The 18,763-nt window shown below is 51.9% G+C and overlaps 1 protein-coding gene across 4 annotated transcripts in view; it reads right to left on the bottom strand.

Moving 5' to 3' along the window:
- Positions 1–18,763, bottom strand: part of LOC144756238 (histone H3-like centromeric protein A) — a 198,691-nt gene that overhangs the window by 116,275 nt on the left and 63,653 nt on the right. For all 4 annotated transcript variants that reach the window (XR_013595106.1, XR_013595105.1, XM_078645865.1 and 1 more), the window contains exon 2: positions 5,638–5,936. Coding sequence is in view for 2 of the 4 variants with exons in the window: in XM_078645865.1 (XP_078501991.1) it covers positions 5,638–5,893 (256 nt within the window). In the remaining 2 variants the exon portion in view is untranslated. The remainder of the gene's footprint in view (positions 1–5,637; positions 5,937–18,763) is intronic.

The raw sequence follows: 18,763 nt of genomic DNA, 5'->3' as shown, positions 1-18,763 counted from the left end.
CTCAACCTTCAGGTTTCAATACTGCCAAAAATATATACAGGCTGGCATGTACGAGAAATTGGGAAAGGGGTACCTTAAAACAACATGGAACCTGCCCTATTCACATGCATGTATCAGTAACAAAGGACAGAAAGTGTTTCTTAGTGGCATCAATTGTGCTATGTCACTAAGCGGCACGCTTCTGTGTAACGGTATTAGTTTGCACGGAGCCTGTGAAGGGAATTCATACAACCTTTCATGTCACCAGCAAGGCGCACCTGCAACTGAAATAGAACCATTCTTTCAAAGACTCTATAATGGGAGTTACATTCTTATTGTAGACCGCAGATGCTGTAGTCTTATGCCCGGGACTCCTTATCTCGTCACTACGACGGCGAAGGTCAAGTGCTGTGGACGTTCTTTGTTCCCCAGCTCCTTTCCAGACAGGGAGGCGAGGGCATGGCCCAGTTTGAAAATTACTTCTATTCGAATAGACACTTTAAGCAGAATGAAAACAGTGCTTCTTCAGACGCCTACAAGGCTCACGTCATCTAAAGAAACGTATGATCTACAAGTCGCAAGGACGACTGCAGAGATACATACATTATTATCAACTAATTCCCCCGTACATTTCGCGGAAATCCTGAGCGAAATCTTAAATATTTCTGATACCACAGGGGTCTCAAAGGTATTTAAGACAGTATTTTCGATGGCATTAACACCATTCAAAGCCATACTGGGTATTTTTCCAGACTTCGTCCATTCGATTTTTGGCGGACTTCCCCTGATCCTAGGACTAATTGCAGGAATCCTATTCCTAGTCCTTATTTTTCGTTATGGCAACCCATGTCACAGATCAAACTCTCGCGACAATGGAAGATACGATCCTAGCCATTGGATACCGGGACCGGATATCAAAAATCCTGGGACTATCCCGGCTTAGAGACCTAAACATGACTTGGTTTCTATCATTTCGACCAATGTGGCAAAGGTGTGTTTTACCTGTACTAAGGTGTCTGCTATGCGGAGAAGAATGCGTGTTAGACACCTGTCTGACGCTACAATCGGATGCGCCGGTGGATGCAGATACACTGTTGGTTCCTACCAAGGTTCACGCACTGTGCTGCCCTCAAAGGCTGCCAATTCTGATGACGGCATTCCTGGAATCTTCACCACTGCGATTGAAGAGTAGTGAAGTTCAAGATGAAAGCAGCATCGAACAGGTACGACCTTCTGTCAGCAATGCAAATCAGAATGTCAATGGAGACAATCATGCGCATGAATGCATGGTTACCCCTATTTCCGACTTAGAGGAACTTTCCCATGAAGCTGTTGACAGTTTTTTCGAAAGCCTGAATGATATGATGTTCTCTCCGGAACAGAAATAGAGACTTTTGAGTAAACTCGCACACGGCGTTCCCTGAATTCGGCCTTCAACTTTAAAAATAAAGTCACATGAACAATTACAATCCAGTTCACGGACAGCAACTTTTTTCAGCAAGCCCCTAAAATATTTTTCTATATATTTTTTCCCGGGACACTGATTTTCTGCTTAAAGTAAGAGACTATTCCTAGAGAACTAAGATTTCTATTTTAGATACTTTATAGACTTTATAGACTTTAGCTGCCCGCTGGTATGTTCGCAATAGATTTTATGTGATGAAATGGTTTCGACTTTTTTTCTGTATAGCCATATTAAGAGCCATTTCATGTGTATTTCTCATATACCAACAATCAATAATGCATAACAATGCGTGTTCACTTTTGCATTTAATTCATAGCTTAAGTGCATACAATATATATGACTGCAATTTTTCAGTATATTTGAAAATTTCGAAATGCATTTATGTATTTTGGGGTGGTAAGGTATACACTATACTCTATAGTATGTTGTACTATGTTATACTATGCATAGATTAGTAGATATGACCATAGTTAGCGTGGAGTGGGTGTCGTGTATTTCTATAGGTTCTGATTCGATCCCCCTATTCCTGACCCTATTCTGGTTAAACTTACTAGCTAGTTAACTAACAGTCAGCCCATGAGGCAAGAAATCCCCCATGATGCAGATACCGTTATCTGACGCAGTCACACTACGGCACAGGAACGTGTTATCTGATTAGGTCATAACGCTTGAGATCTAATTAGACAAGCGACATTCCTCCAGCCCCTGATAAGGCATACGACGTTCTCATAACAAATCAAACCTATGACAACCTGGATAATCCGTGCGGCCATTGTTTTGATTTCACAGAGAACTTTAGTAAAGAATGTGCTAACGAGCAAGTCGTATGACATCTTTATTGACGTACCTATGTCCATCCTTACGTCAATCTCGGCACCTTTAAGGTATAAATATTGCCGACCTTGCCCTATGCAAACACACGCGTGGTGACAAGACGGAGCAGCCATACTTGCCGAAGCCGAGAGCAGAAGCAGACCCCGCAGGCAGCAGCCCCGCCTTCCTGACGCGCTGAGAGACGCGCTGCTATCTCAAGCCGAGAGACCCAGCACCGGCGCTTCTGGGCAGCCCTCGCAGGCAGCCTGGAATATCGAGAGCAGAGAAAGAGATACCATTCCTCATTCATCCTAAATTCCAGGTACAGAACTGAATAACCCCTCCTAGAGAATTCTTTAGTTATTCACTTGGCAAAAACAAACTTAAACTAAACTGTAACTTTCTATTCCCGCCCACGCATTAGACTTAGGTCAGGTACACGGGGTAGGCGTATTTAGAAACACCAGTTGAGTACGTTTAGTCAAATGTATATGTGTATGTAAATATATTTTAATCATTTTAAACATCATATGGCTCAGAAACCATATCAATGTTTTTACAGTATTATTTTATACTATTGCTTCTAATGTATGCACTTTACTTAACTATAAGTATTGCAATAATATCGATCCATTTCTCTTGTACGAGAAAAGAGACTGATCAATAAATAACATCTTTTATTGAACACGCCCGTCTCTTCCTTTTCTCTACATTCTGATGAGACTAAGAATGCACGTACTGACTGAGTAAAATAATTGCCTTGTGCTCACACGACTCTCGAGATTGACTCTTGATTAGGGGAGAGCAAAGTTGTCATGTTCTATGGTTGTCAGAAACTAAATCCCTTCTTGTCTAATCAGGGGAGTTCATCCTTCCTTGAACATTCGAGAAAGTTTCTAGCGAACTCTGAGCTTAGGTGGCAAACCCAAAAATTAAGTCTAGTTTCGACAGTAGTAGACCTAGTTAACGTCTGGCCTAGGCCTTTACTGCTGTAGGTACTATTCCAATGCGCAGAGCCTATTGGGAAAATAGGAGCTACACTACACCACCACCTTGTGGGTGGGTGACTCCCACCACCTTTGTCAAGCACCAGTGGCTGACAAACCAGAACAAAAAGCTCTGGATTCCCGCCTGGAGCCAAGGGGAGAAACGCAAGCCTTTGTCCCAGCGAGCTGGAGGAGGGGAGGAAAAGGTTCTGGCATCTGCGTGTTTTCTCGCCTCGTGTGTTCGGTCGGCGGCTGCAGCAGTACTGACCCCTTCTGTGAGAGCCGAGCGCAGGAACAACAGAGCACATGGCTGGCAGCATACAATGAGCTGTGTCCACACATGTCAACCTCTGGAGCACGCACGACGAGGCACACTGCCCGAGCACATGTGCGTCCGTTCATATGCGGGTGGTGTGCTTATAATTTACTCAGCCACCTCGCTGTTTTAACCCCTTCGACGCTCATGACGAGCTGAGCTCGTCATGAGTTACGCCTCTCGTACGCTCATGACGAGCTCAGCTCGTCATGAACCGCGGGTTTTAGAAAAACGCAGTGCACAGCGGGAAAACCGCTAGCACGCATGCGGTTAAAAGGACAGCGTAAAACGTAAAAAACAAACAAACACATAAACATACTAGACACAATGCCTTTTAATTAAGGTCGGTTGGTATTCGCGTTAGAGGACAAATGTTCACAAGATTTTTGACATGTGGTCACTTTGTCGACAGTAGGTGCCACATAAACCCGCAAAGATATGTCGAGTTGGTGAAAACCAAAAGCCTCTTGCCACGGTCGGTTCAGTCCACTTTTTTATTACCTCAGCTTGCGCACCTTAAAGTTCACGGAACTTGTCACTGACCTCTCCACAATGAAGCACACCATGATCGCTCGGCGGCCTCCTGGCATAGTAACCAGCCTGGAACCCACTCCCTGGCACTCAAACACAACTCACTTCGCTTAGCTTTCATCCTGCTCCGCACTTAAGAACTTTCCCCGGTCGGGAAGAACATAGAAGCAGCGCGGGCAAAGTTTAACGCGGGGGTGGGGGTTGCTGCAGGACACATATGGACGGGGGTTGCTGCAGGAGCCACAGACCAGGGACATTCCTTCTGCCAACTCCACTGCTCCGCCCGCGCGTGGTGCTTTGTGGTTTTAAATTATAAAGAATAAAAGTGACAAGCTTCTGTCAGGACAGTGAAAAAGCCTTTTCTGCCAGGCTGTAAACTTCGTTGCTGCTGCGAGACGAGGGTCTGAAGCAGGGCACGCGTTTCCTCCGTCTAGCCCCGAAACCTCCTCTCGTCTACGTAAAAAAAAAAACCCTCGCCATTTGTCTCCAAGCCCCGTCCTTTTCAGACTGGGGGGGCATGTTTTTGACTGTTGTTTACAGCCTAGAAAGAATGTCAAAAACACGCCCCCAATCCGAAAAGGAGGGGGCTTACATCGAAAGAATGTCGTCACTAGGACCTCTTCTCCAATGGTTAGCCGCCGTTTAGGAGGCCAGCCAATGGAGAAGAGGGGCGGGGCTTAACCTCGCTACTCAGAGTCATTAAATCTCGCCAGCGAGACTGGCATGTGCGCAGCCTACGCTAGCAGAGACCTAATAAAGGGCTCTTCCCTTTCCAAACATGAAAGAGGACACTCGTGTAAAGGTAACATTAGTTCACTCCGTTGCCCATTACTTAAGCAGTCACAATCGTGCAAACAGTTTGAAGAACTTCTACGTTGTGCAATGTCTCAGGGCCCACTCGTTCGTCCTGCGATTTTCTGTCTGGGGGAGGGGAATTCGTAAAGAGAGATTCTTACAAAAAAATAGAGCCAACAAATATTTTAAAGAAAACATTAAGCTATACTTTAAAAACATTTCTGTTCCTTTCAACTTCACATAACATTAGCATTATAATACTTTACTTTATTAATACCTACACCACTAAACTCATCAATATGACGAGACCAATTGGCATTGCCAAGGCTTGTTGCCTTCAAGCTCACTACATCCACTCTACTCACCACTCGTCTGCCCCACCACCTCATCACATAGGGCCTCCCGACTTACAACACAGAAGACCTCTGGCACAGAGCCCCCCCCCTGCAGGGCCCATTGGGCATTGCAGCGCCGGCCCAACAAGGAGCTGCCCTATGATGAAGCATGACACCTTTCGGGGTGTGCAAGTGCCCTTGCTCCTTATTGGAGCACTCCCCCCCCCCCCTTTCCAGATCCTTCTCTATTCTAGTCTTCTGCCCCCACATAGACCAAACCCATCCCCTTCCTTAGGAACTGCATCCCTCTTGGTTTGACTTGTGAATACATAGGTCACAACTGTACTGCATATGAATATCAAAACTCAGCCTTTAATCCACCATCTCACTGAAATCAATTGCCTCCTGAATTCTTACCTGCTCGAGATGGACGTCTTCGTGGGGGAGACTGAGCCCGGCGCTGTGGGGAAGGCTGAGCCCGGCGCTGTGGGGAAGGCTGACCCCGGCGCTGTGGGGAAGGCTGACCCCGGCGCTGTGGGGAAGGCTGACCCCGGCGCTCAGTAGAAGGCCCAGGCTGTGGTGAAGGGGGTCTTCTGGGGTCTACCACCTTCTTTGGCGCCTTGGCCTTGCGCTTCGAGCCAGATGTGCTAGGAGGACTTATGGTATGCCGCATAGCTTTTCAGGGTTTGCAGGCCTCCCCAGCGAGCAGCATGCACCTGAGGAGGAAAAACAGACTATCATCAGAATCAGAGCCATGACCCCCTTTTCAATCACCTACAAGGTGTCAGCAAACGTATGATCTTGCAGAGATTTCAAGAGCCTGTACTTTTGTCGATGATCTAACGCTACGTACATAAAAACCTGTGTAGTGTATCCTCCAAATGACTGAAAATGGAAATAAAAGAAGACAGAAGTCTAGGCAGGTCACTGGAACCGGTCAGTGTTTTGTGGCCCAAAGACAGAACTCATAACTACCCAAAATGAAAAAACAGGAAGAAGGGAAGACATACTCAGAAAAAAACAACTGGCAGTCACTAGTCCACATCTTCACTTAGCCCAGCGATAGTTTGTACCTTAGGTGGATCCTGGTGGGATAGTTTTGATTAGTGGCTGCTGATTTGGTCTGCACTGATAAATCAATCAGAGCGGATGGGAAAGATGCAGAGTTAATAGCATAACAGCAGAAGCCATATCGAACAAAGGAGCACACTGCTTCACATCCCAGCTTTCAGTTCGTTCAGATGCATTATGGAAATTTGCTGTATGGTAACGCTTACTTCAGTAAAAGTCTTTAGTTTTCATCATTGTTGGTGCAGGCAGTACTGTGTATCTCTAGACACGTGTTTTAGGATTGCTTTCCTTCTTCAGTAGAGAGTATTAAGTTATATTAAAGGTGCTGGGAATGCTGCTCTCCGTCTTCTCAAGTCTTTGCCCTACTCACTGGCAACAAGAACTAGTCAGCTCATAAGATTAAGGGAACCCTATCAAAGAAAGGAAGAAGGGAGTACACTGCCTCACACCCCAGGACTCAGTTCGCTCAGATGCATTATTGTAAATTCAGTGCATGATAACACTTGCTTCAGTAAAAGTATTTAGTTTTTACCATTGGTCGCACAGCCAAGCAGTGTCCTCCTTCCCCGTTTTGTGATTGGCTCCTTGTTGAGTTGTTGGACAGGCAAGCTCTGGGATGAATCTGTGCTCTGGGAGTGGTACAGACACTTAAAAATACTGTGAGCAGGGGGGCGGAGCTTGCTAGCAACTGCGATGGTCGCCTGAGCCCGTAGCTCCGCCACGCAATCTCACCTATCCTAAAATATCCTGCATTAGAGCACGTTTGTCTCGGTTCCCTGACCCCTCCTAAGCCAGCCGACCAGCGGGGCCACCGGCGGAGCCCTTTCCCCCGAGATTCGGCGATGTCTGGGCTGAGACACGCGAAGCGGCAGGCCGTGACCTGGTAGGCCTTGAAGCCGTGGGCCAGAGAGTGCCGCGAGGCCGAGGGACGTGACGAGACGTGCGGGAGGAGGGAGCGACATTGTCAGGGATATCAGGTGAAGCGCCCGGAGACCCCGGATTAATCTGCGTGATTGGAAAACTAGGTGAGGAGGGGGTCTATACACTGGGGCACTGGCGCCCCCCCTGTCCCCCCCGGGCCATCCCACCTAGCCCACACGCTTGAGGAGTGTGGGCGCTGAGGGAGTGAGGCGGAGAAACTCCTGTGGATCGGTGTGAGGCCGGAGGAGTAGCGTGGCCGGTCACATATCTAGGCCCGGAAAGCAGGGCTGCACGGGCGTGGGGGAGTCTACAGCGTGGAGCCAGGGGAGAAGTAATGCCGAAGACGAGTCCTCAACCCCGGGACACGAGAACATTCTCACGCTAGAGCCTGGGGACCCCCACGCACCCCCGCTGACGTAGAGGCGATAGCATGGAGGGAAGACCATCAGAGGGGGTCCGGTGGGCTGCACACGGGCCCTAAGAGTATCAGGACAGTGTCCAGCTGTAGCAGGAGCACTCGAGTACAGCCAATACGTCGCCAGAAGGGGCGAATTGCCAGGGCGGCCACGAGCCCTGAGCGGCAAGTTGCGATGTATAGTAGGCACTCCCCTATCGCTGAGTGGACGTTAGCGATGCCACTGCAATAGAAGTTACTGCCCGCTGGAGGTGCAGAGGGGTGGGAGCGCAGAGGGGGTGAGGCTGCGGATCGACTGGGAACATCGGAGTTGGACAGAAGGCCTTCCTCGCCATGTGGTGGGCCCAGCAACGGTACACAGACTGCAAAGATCTGCCTTTACGGCGGCGAGTCGCACTGATAGTGCTCTGGGCTTGGAAGTAGTGGTTGCTGGACAGTCCCCCATAACTTGGTGGGGCTACAGAGTGGAGCGTCACAGACCGTGGCGCCCTGCAGTCTCCCAAGAGCCCAACCGCCGGTGCGCCCTTCAGTCCGCGTTGAAGACAAGTTACCAAGATGGTGAAGGGTGACAAAACTCAGAGCAAGTTGCCCAGGTAGCAGGACCCGACATTAAGACTATGCTTTTATATATTGAAAAGAGCCTACAGACAAGCATGTCCTCGCTGGGCACCAAGATAGATGCGCTAACCTACAGGATGGACCGCATGGCGGAGCACCTTGACAAACATGCTAAGAGACATGATATGTCGGAGAGAAGAATAACAGAGGTGGAGGAGGCCCAGACGGAATTGGATACGGGTCACAAGAAGCTAGAAAAGATCATGCAAGCTTTACAGGATAAGACGGAGGATTTGGCAGCCCGTTCACGACGCTGTAACCTTCGCATCACGGGCCTGCCAGAAACCACACAGACGGGCACCATTGAAACGTTTGTGGAAAGACTCCTCACCACCCTTCTGGGAGAGGGGGTGTTCTCAACGATGTTTGTGGTGGAATGGGCGCATTGCTCGTTGGGCCCGCGCCCCGGGGCTCCCCCTCGTCCTATCATCGCAAAGCTTCTTAATTATCGCGGCAGGAACACTGCCCTCAGACTGGCAAGGGCTAAATCATCACTGCAATTGGAGGGTTTGGTTATCTCCCTATATCCGGAATTCACTGCCAGGGTCCAGGAGGCACGCAAGCACTTCATCCCCTTTAAGAAGCAACTCAGAGATCTTGGGCTGGACTACGCAATGTTATACCCGGCTAAACTGCGAGTGAATCGGCAGGGCCACTCGCACCTCTTTACAGACCCGCGGGCACTACAACAGGCGCTGAAACGCTGGTCGGGGGAGCGGACCAGTGGTACTAACAGACCGTCGGAAGAGGGAGAGGGAAGCAGCCAACTTGATGAACAGGAATGACCTTGAACGGCGTGCTGTATGGTAAGACTCGCCTATGGCGACTGGGCACACAACTTTGTAAGTCAGCCCCTGAGGCTGAGTGATTGGGAACTATACCTATGGCGGTATTGAACAAGTTACTTACCTTCGGTAACGATATATCTGTAAGAAACAGTAGTTAGTATTAGATTCCTTACCTTAGAATATCCCCAGGCGTCAGTCTGGATCCGGAAACTTTTGCGTAGCAGTACCCCTGCGCGTCGGTAGGCGTCCCCTGCGGCTCCGCGTCCGTCGTCGGCGTCGTGCGCCGTGATGACGTCGCTGGAGTATATAGACGCCGCCTCCGCGCCAGAACACGCAGAGCCATGTAAGAACCAACACTGGTGCCATGCGAAACTAGGGCCCTGAAGGGGATGACCTTAACCCTATGTATCAGTTCGCAGAACGGGGAGGATGGGCGGGGTGAGGAATCTAATACCAACTACTGTTTCTTACATATATATCGTTACCGAAGGTAAGTAACTTGTTCATCTGAAAGAAACAGGTTAGTATTAGATTCCTTACCTTAGAATAGATACCCCAGCAATACCAACCCCGGTGGTGGGTCTGCGAACCAATACAGCTTACACCAGAAAGTCCTGGAGGACAGAACGGCCAAAAAAGCCATCCCTCCGGACTTGACTGTCCAGGCAGTAGTGCCTCGCAAACGTGTGCAGCGAGGCCCACGTAGCCGCCTGACAAATGTCCTGCAAGGGGACTCCCCGGCCCAGGGCAGTAGTAGCCGCCGTGGCCCGAGTGGAATGGGCTCGCAGCCCAACAGGAGGCTCCTTCCGAGCCAAAGAGTAGCACGCTTTGATGCACAGGACGACCCACCGAGAGATGGTTCGTTTATGCACCGCCCTTCCCTTCTTCGCACCCACGTAGCCACAGTTGGTCATCCACCCGGAACTGGCGTGTGCGATCCATATAAAATGAAAGCGCACGTTTTGGGTCCAGACGATGGAGCCGCTCTTCATCCTTTGAGGGATGCGGAGGCGGGAAGAAGGAGGGTAAGGTGATGGACTGCCCGATGTGAAAAGCAGAAACTACTTTGGGCAGGAAAGAAGGTCTAGTTCTCAAAACCACCTTGTCTGGATGAATGGACATGAAAGGAGGTTTGACAGAAAGAGCCTGGAGCTCACTCACTCTCCTGGCAGAGGTGATGGCAACCAGGAAGGCCGTCTTTAAAGTCAGGAGACGGAGAGGACAGGAATGAAGTGGCTCAAAGGGAGCGCACATCAAGAAGGTCAGAACCAGGTTGAAGTCCCACTGAGGCATCACGAACGGAACAGGTGGATACATGTGCGTGATGCCCTTCAAGAATCTCGTTACAATAGGGGACTTGAACAAAGAAGGTTGATCAGGCAGCCTTAGAAAGGCTGAAAGGGCAGAAAGGTAGCCCTTGATAGTGCCCAGAGCAGAGCCCTGCTGGGCAAGAGAGAGAAGAAAGGAGAACCTCGGAAAGAGGGGCAGAGAGAGGGTCCACAGCCTTTGCTGTGCACCATGCCACAAATTTGTTCCACCGGCAGGCGTATACCGACTTTGTGGAGGGACGCCTGGCTGCCAGAATCACATCACAAACCTCAGGAGGCAAGTCAAATGGCCTCAACTGTCGCCGCTCAATCTCCACGCATGGAGGTGGAGACTGGACAGGTTCGGGTGGAGGACCGTCCCCTGCTGCTGCGACAGAAGGTCCTCCCAAAGGGGCAGTCGGATCGAGGGACCGACTGACATGCTGAGTAGCTCGGGATACCAGTACCTTCGAGCCCAGTCCGGAGCCACAAGGATAACTTGGGCCCGGTCGCACCTGATCTTCTTCAGCACTCTGGGCAGAAGTGGTATAGGCGGAAAGGCGTACAACAGACCGCAGCTCCACTCGCGCCGAAAGGCGTCGCCGTGCGAGTGCCGTCTTGGAAACTCCAACGCGCAGAACTGATGACATTGCGCGTTCTCTTCTGTGGCAAATAGATCTAACCAAGGCTCTCCCCATTGCAGAAAGAGGCCTTTCGACACGTCCGAGTTCAGACGCCATTCGTGATCCACCGAGCACCGACGGCTGAGTTCGTCCGCCCTGGCGTTCAGAGAACCTGCCAGGTGTTGAACCGTCAGAGTCACGCCCTGACGTTCCAGCCATTGCCAGAGACGCAGAGCCTCCTGGCAAAGGGTCCACGACCCCACTCCGCCCTGCTTGTTGCAGTACCACATGGCGGTGGTGTTGTCCGTGAACACCTGCACTACACTCCCGTTGACAAAGGGGAGGAATGCCTTCAGTGCTAGGCGAATTGCCCGCAGCTCCAACATGTTGATGTGGAGCCGGGACTCCGCCGGAGACCAGATGCCTCTGATCTCCGTCTCTCCCAAGTGGCCTCCCCAGCCCTGGAGGGACGCGTCCGTCACAACTACGTGCTCCGGTTGGGGAAGGGAGAGGGATCTGCCTCTGACCTAATCGCGGTCCGTAAGCCACCACTGCAACTGGCTCGCAGTGCCCTCCGAGATCAGGACATGGTCGAATAGGTTGCCTTGATGCTGGGCCCACTGAAACTTCAGGTCCCACTGCAGAGCCCGCATCCGCCACCGGGCGTGATGCACCAGAAGGATGCAGGAAGCCATCAGCCCCAGCAGCCGCAACGTCAACCTGACCGAAACCCGGGATAACGGCTGAAAGATGGGAATCAAAGCCTGTATATCCCGGACCCGCCGTTCCGGAGGATAAACCCGAAACTGCGCCGAGTCGAGAACCGCTCCGATGAAAAGGAGCTTTTGAGGGGGACACAGGTGTGATTTCGGCACATTGATGGAAAACCCCAGCTCGTGCAGGAGGTCTGCCGTCATCTGAAGGTGGTGGACGACTGTCTGGGGCGAGCCCGCCTTCAACAACCAGTGGTCGAGGTAGGGGAAGACTGAAACCCCTAACCGGCGCAGATGAGCTGCGACCACCGCCATCACTTTCGTGAACACCCGTGGGGCGCTGGTAAGGCCGAATGGGAGCACGATAAACTGAAAGTGCTCGTGGCCTACCGTGAACCGCAGGTAACGCCGGTGGGCCGGCAGGACGGGGATGTGAAAATACGCATCCTGCAAGTCCAACGCCACCATCCAGTCTTGCGGGTCTAGAGCAGCCAAGACCTGAGCCAAAGTCAACATCTTGAACTTCTCCTTCCGGAGGAAGCCGTTGACGTTCCGTAGATCCAAGATAGGACGTAGGCCCCCCTTGTCCTTCTTGGGTACCAGAAAGTAGTGGGAATAGCAACCACGCCCTACTTCTGGCCCAGGAACGCGCTCGATGGCCCCCTTGGCCAAGAGGGCCGTAACTTCCTCCTGCAGAAGTGTCAAGTGGTCCCCCGACACACGGTGGTTCTGCGGTGGCATGGCTGGAGGAGAGGTCTCGAAGGGGAGGGAGTAGCCCCTTCGGACGAGCTGCAGCACCCACCTGTCCGATGTGATAGAGCGCCAATGGGAGTGGTGATGGCGAACCCTGCCACCCACTGGCGTCACATGGGCCTGAAAGCACGGACTAGGAGGATTTGGAGGCTGATGCTGCGGGCAGAGGAGTGGTCTGACCTCGCCGTTGTCCCCGACCGCCTCCACGGCGGAATCCACGGCCGCCACCGCGTTGAGAAGTGTTCTGCGGTGCGTGGCTGGCAGCACGTGTGGGACCGCCCCTTCCGTGGCCACGAAAGGAGCGAAACGAACCCGTTTGCTGGCGCTGGGTCGAGAGACCCAAGGACTTGGCCGTGACCCTGGAGTCCTTGAAGCGCTCCAGCGCGTGGTCCGCCTTGTCGCCAAACAGGCGACTGCCATCGAACGGCATGTCCATCAAAGTATTTTGGACATCTGCTGAAAAGTTGGCGGATCTCAGCCAGGCGTGGCGACGAATCGCCACCGTCGTGGACATCACTCTGCCCAGCGAGTCGGTCGTATCAAGACCACACCTGATGGAGTATCTTGCTGCATCTCGGCCTTCAATCATAGCCTTGCCGAGCTTTACCCGTACCTCCTGCGGGCATTCTGGCAGCAACTCCGTGACCGTATCCCACAGAGAGTGGGTGTAGCGGCCCAAGAGGCATGCGGTGTTGCAAGACCGCAGTCCCAAACTCAGGGCCGAGAAGACCTTCTTTCCATATTGGTCGTACCTCTTGGATTCCCGGTCGGGCGGGGCCGACGGGAATGCGGTCTGGGAGGTCGAGGCCTGGATCACCAGACTCTCAGGGGTGGGATGGGTGGACAGGAACTTGGGGTCGTCCGGACACGGACGGTGGCGTCTGGCCACGTTCCTATCAACAGGCGAACCTGAAGCGGGCCTGGACCACGTGCCCAAAAGAACGTCTGTCAAGGCTTCGTTGAACGGCAGCAGAGGCTCCTGTGGGCATGACTGCGGTTTGAAGACCACAGTGAGGATGTTAGGCCTCACGACCGCGACGGGGAGCTCAAGGTGTAAGGCCTTGGCAGCCCTCATCAACACCACTGAATAAGCAGCCCCAGCCTCCGAAGCCACAGTAGGAGGCGAGACAAAACCAGGGTTAGGAGAGTCGTCCAGACCACTGGCGTCACCCAAATCACCTGTCCAGTCCACATTGTACTGACACTCACGTGACAGAGGGTCCTCAGACCCCTCCCAAACCTCTCCGTATTCTACATCTTCACCATATTCGGAGTCAACAATGTAGACCGGCTCCTCGGGGTCCACAGGCCCCATCGGTGTCGGACTCGGCGTCGGGCGACGCCGGTCCGACTCCGCGTCCGGAGTCGGAGAGGTCGTGGGGACGGCGCCGCCCGGAGCCGGCCCCGGAGCACCGGCGCCGCGCGGGGGCGGCGTCGGGGGCAACCCCGATGGAATCGGCGCCGGAGAGGCCGGTAGACCAGCCGGCGTCGACCCTGAGGGTCCCTGCGGCGCCGGGATCGGAGCCGTCGGCGGCGTCGGAGCCGGAGCACCCGACGGCGTTGAGGCAGGAACACCCGAACCGCTAGGACCCCCGGACGGGAGCACAGGGCCCGAAGGCGCCGTAGTTCGAGTAGCTTGCGGGACCGCTCCCGCCTAGCTTTACTCGTCAGGGCCCGGCAATCGACACAGTCGTCCACGGCGTGGTCGGGGCCCAGACACCGGAGGCAGAGTCGGTGATGATCCGTGACCGACATCGTGCGGTCACAACCGTCACAGTTCTTAAAACCGGGCATCCTACCGGCACCGTAACAAGTAATCAAGATTCACAAAAACTTTGTTCAAAAGACAGGAGTACTGCACTTCTCGGATCTGCGCTAACTGGCGCGGAAAAAAGAAGAACTGACGTCAGCGCGCGGAGGCGGCGTCTATATACTCCAGCGACGTCATCACGGCGCACGACGCGGACGACGGACGCGGAGCCGCAGGGGACGCCTGCAGACGACGCCTACCGACGTGCAGGGGTACTGCTACGCAAAAGTTTCCGGATCCAGACTGACGCCTGGGGATATTCTAAGGTAAGGAATCTAATACTAACCTGTTTCTTTCAGATAGGCTTCATACCGTTGGACTGTCATTCAGATGTTGGGCCTAATGACATTGGGGGGAGGGGGACGGTTGGAGCCCTGCCAATATATGGATCACACCTGGAAACTGGACATCGTTTTGATTGCCTCTTTGCGAATGCACTAGGGTGGGATCACTATCTGACGGGAGGGGGAGGGCTGGGACGGGACTATTTGAACGCAAACATTAGTATTCTTTCAGTGCTCTAATGATGCATACCGCAGAGCGTGGGGGCAGCGGGGGTCGAGACTTGCTAGCGAAATGTACGACACCAGAGCATATGAGCTGCTCGGCGACCTTGGCCCCCGCGCGCAATGCACACCAGTGTTTTCTTTTACTAAGTTGAGGGTTGGGAAGAGGGGAGAAACGGGTGGGTTTGGGCTCGGCAAGGCCAGGTTGGGGGGGAGGTCTGCTGTGGGAGGGGAAGGTCTGTGGTTCTTTGTTACACAAGGTTGAGATGGGGGTGGTTGTCAGATACCGACTGCACACACTGCCCACATCGGGCCCACACCATGCTCCGTCACATGAACTTCACATACTTTGGTGCAATGACGAGGGTAGGTGAAGTGATCTCTAATGATGGGCCTGCTGTGCTTAGAACCCTCACATGGAATGTAAAGGGACTCAATGATTACCGCAAACTTAGGAAGGTGCTGAGCTACTTGCAGCGACAAAAGGTGGATTTAGCACTGATACAGGAGACACATCTACCGCTCACAAGCAAAATGTTGCTCAGTAGGGGTTTGGCGAGCAATGCCACAGCTGCTGGGTTCACGACACACTCCAGGGGAGTTTTGACTTGGGTTAACCCTAGATCGAAGTTAACACTGACTTTACTGCGGGCGGACCCGGAGGGCCGTTTTGTGATATCCAGATGCAAAGGGATGGGTTTCGATTTAATAGTCATCAATGTCTATGGTCCTAATTATGACTCCCCGGATTTTTATAGTAATTTAGAGCATGTCTCCCGCTCTTACACTACTACACAGATGCTTTGGGGTGGGGATTTTAACTTGGTACTAAACCCAGCGCTGGACAGACCAGCAGGCTCACCGCGTAGATCTTCAGCTGCTGCGCAAACGCTGCAAACAGAGCTTATTGATCTAGGCTTGGAGGACGTATGGAGGCGTAGGCACACAGCACAGGGAGGTTACACACACTATTCTGCCTACCACAATATTCACACCAGAATTGACTATTGGCTGGCGTCTTCTTACATAATGGGGCGCATCAAGGCTTGTACATCCTGCCGCGTACTCTCTCTCAACACTCGCCCCTGCTACTGGTGCTGGAGTCACCTACGAAGAAGATCCCACCATTCACGTGGCGTTTTCCTCCATACTCACTACTAGACGACCAATTCCGGGGGGAGCTAGCGGAAGAGATTGATGTCTTTTTCGAGGCCAACATAGGTTCGGTAGACAGTTTTCAATCAATATGGGAGGCCTTTAAGGTTTACATAAGGGGTATAGCTATGTCCAAACACTTGAGCGTCCTCAAATCTATTAGGCAACGTTTACTGCTACTAGAACAGCAGTTAGAGTCACTAGAGAGGCAGCAGCAAAGCAGTCCGGACACAACAGTTACAGAGGAAATAAAGTTATTGATAGCGGAATATAACGAAGAGGCGGACAGAGAAGTTCAGCACATGGGGAAATAAGCAACAGCTCGAACATACGGAGAGGGGGAGTGTCCCAGCTCGCTCCTCGCTAGGGTGCTGAAAGGCACAAGAGGGAAGATACAGATATCCGAACTAAAGACAACCGACGGTGGAGTAGTCACGGATGAGGCAGAGATAGCAAACGGGTTTAGGAGTTACTATTCGGATCTGTACACCTCTAAATGTGGTGACCTCACTGATGACATAGTGGAATACCTGGAGCATATAGACCTGCCTATGCTTACGAACACACACCGGGAGTTCCTCATGCAGCCTATAGGTAAAGATGAAAATATAGAGGCGTTGGCTGGCATGCGCTCCGGTAGTGCTCCTGGGGCAGACGGTCTCACGGTGGGCTTCTACAAAGCATTTCAGGATAAATTACTCACACACTTGTCCACACTATTTGATGACATTTGTGTAGAGGGCAGCATGCCGCAATCCATGAGGGAAGCGCTGATAGTCAATACTTAAGCCTGGCAAGCCTCACGACGAGTGTGGTTCGTATAGGCCTTTATCCATCCTTAACGTAGATGCTAAGATATATGCAAAAGTATTGGCGACCCGTCTTGCGCTGCTGGCTCCCAAGTTAGTTGCACCAGAACAGGCGTTTTTTGTTCCTGGTCGGAACCTCACCTATAATATACGAATAGTACTGGGCACTATGCAACATGTTAAACAAGATGCGAAAGCTATAGCAGTCTTCCTCGATATGGAGAAGGCTTTTGATTCAGTTGAGTGGTAGTTCATGACTCAAGTGTTGCGGAGATTGGGATTGGGCGAGCCATTTCTCCAAATGCTTGGCGCCTTATACCACAAACCGATGGCAAGGCTTCGCCTAGGCGATCTAGTGACGGACTCCTTCTCGGTCAGCAGAGGAACTAGACAAGGCTGCCCGCTATCGCCACTGCTTTACGCACTAGTGGCAGAACCCCTAGCCTGCGCGTTGCGTGAGTATCATGGTAATGAAGGTGTCTGTTTTCCAACGTACTAAATCGTAGTATCAATGTACGCAGATGGTACACTGCTGTATGTTCGAGATCCGGAGAACAATCTGTCATCGGTACTTAGAGAGGTGGTGCGATTTGGGGCTGTCTCCGGCTTGAGGGTCAACTGGACGAAATCGGTGGCCTTTCCCCTAAACCCAGCGACCAGTCAGTTTGACATGGAATACCCGCTGCAATGGTCTCTGGAGTCGGTGCGATATTTTGGAGCCCAGCTGCACACAGAATCGGAAATACTGCTTAGAGAGAACTATGGAGTCGCGTTCAGCAAGCTGGAAGACGATGTAGAGGCGTGGTGTAGGCTGCCGCTATCCCTAATGGGATACAAAAGGGGATGATGGACGAAGCGTTTGAGCAAATCAAACACTCACCCCCAGTCAACTGATCTGGGTTTAATCCATCACCATTCTTTAGCTCACTCAGCCACCCCAGTTCAGACATGGCTATATGCAAATCAGTCTGACCCTGTGCCTCATGGGAACAGTCCAGCCCGAACTGCCAAGCCCGGTCTTCCCTGGACCGGAAACAAGCATCCTGGGACCGGTTTCGGATTCATAATACTCATCAGCCAGGCTATCTTGAATCCAGTGGCCAAGTGAGCAAGGGACTCACGTCTGAGCATACCATGCCACACTTCGGGCGAACAAAGCGATACAAAAGGGGATGATGGACGAAGCGTTTGAGCAAATCAAACACTCACCCCCAGTCAACTGATCTGGGTTTAATCCATCACCATTCTTTAGCTCACTCAGCCACCCCAGTTCAGACATGGCTATATGCAAATCAGTCTGACCCTGTGCCTCATGGGAACAGTCCAGCCCGAACTGCCAAGCCCTGTCTTCCCTGGACCGGAAACAAGCATCCTGGGACCGGTTTCGGATTCATAATCCTCATCATCCAGGCTATCTTGAATCCAGTGGCCAAGTGAGCATGGGACTCATGTCTGAACTGGGGTGGCAGAGTGGGCTAAAGAACGGTGATGGATTAAACCCTGATCTTTTGACTGGGTGTGAGTGTTTGATTGATTCAGATGCTCCATCCATCACCACCCCCTTTTGTACCACAGTCGATCAGAATGGCATGATCGACCGTGTCTAAGCTGCTGAGAGATCAGCAGTATGAGGACAGCTGCCCCTCCCTGATTGAGCATAATTCTAATGTCTTCTGATGCTTTGATAAGCGCCGTTTCTGTTCCGTGGCCTTTACGGAAGCCAAACTGAGTGTCATCCAAGAGTTGGTGATCTTCAATGTACTTGGAGAGCTGGGTATTTATGACTTTTTTCAATTATTTTGTCTGGGAACGGCAGACTAGCTAAGGGTCTGTAATTCGTAGTTTCATTCGGATCCAGATTAGTTTTTTTCAATAGGGGTTGAATAATGTTTTTTTCCAAACTCTGGGATAGATGCCTGATGTAAACATTGCATTACAGAAGTTAGAAAGTGATGGTGCAACTAGGTCAGCTAGGGGTTTGAGTACTGAAGGAGGGCAAGGGTCAGTGGCAGAGCCGGACTTGATGGTGGCGATTAGGTTTGACATCTGGTCGG

The sequence above is a fragment of the Lissotriton helveticus genome, chromosome 5_1 (genome assembly GCF_964261635.1).
Source record: "Lissotriton helveticus chromosome 5_1, aLisHel1.1, whole genome shotgun sequence".
Lineage (NCBI taxonomy): Eukaryota > Metazoa > Chordata > Amphibia > Caudata > Salamandridae > Lissotriton > Lissotriton helveticus.
Note: the sequence above shows the minus strand (reverse complement) of the source record. Positions and strands in the feature narration are given on the sequence as shown.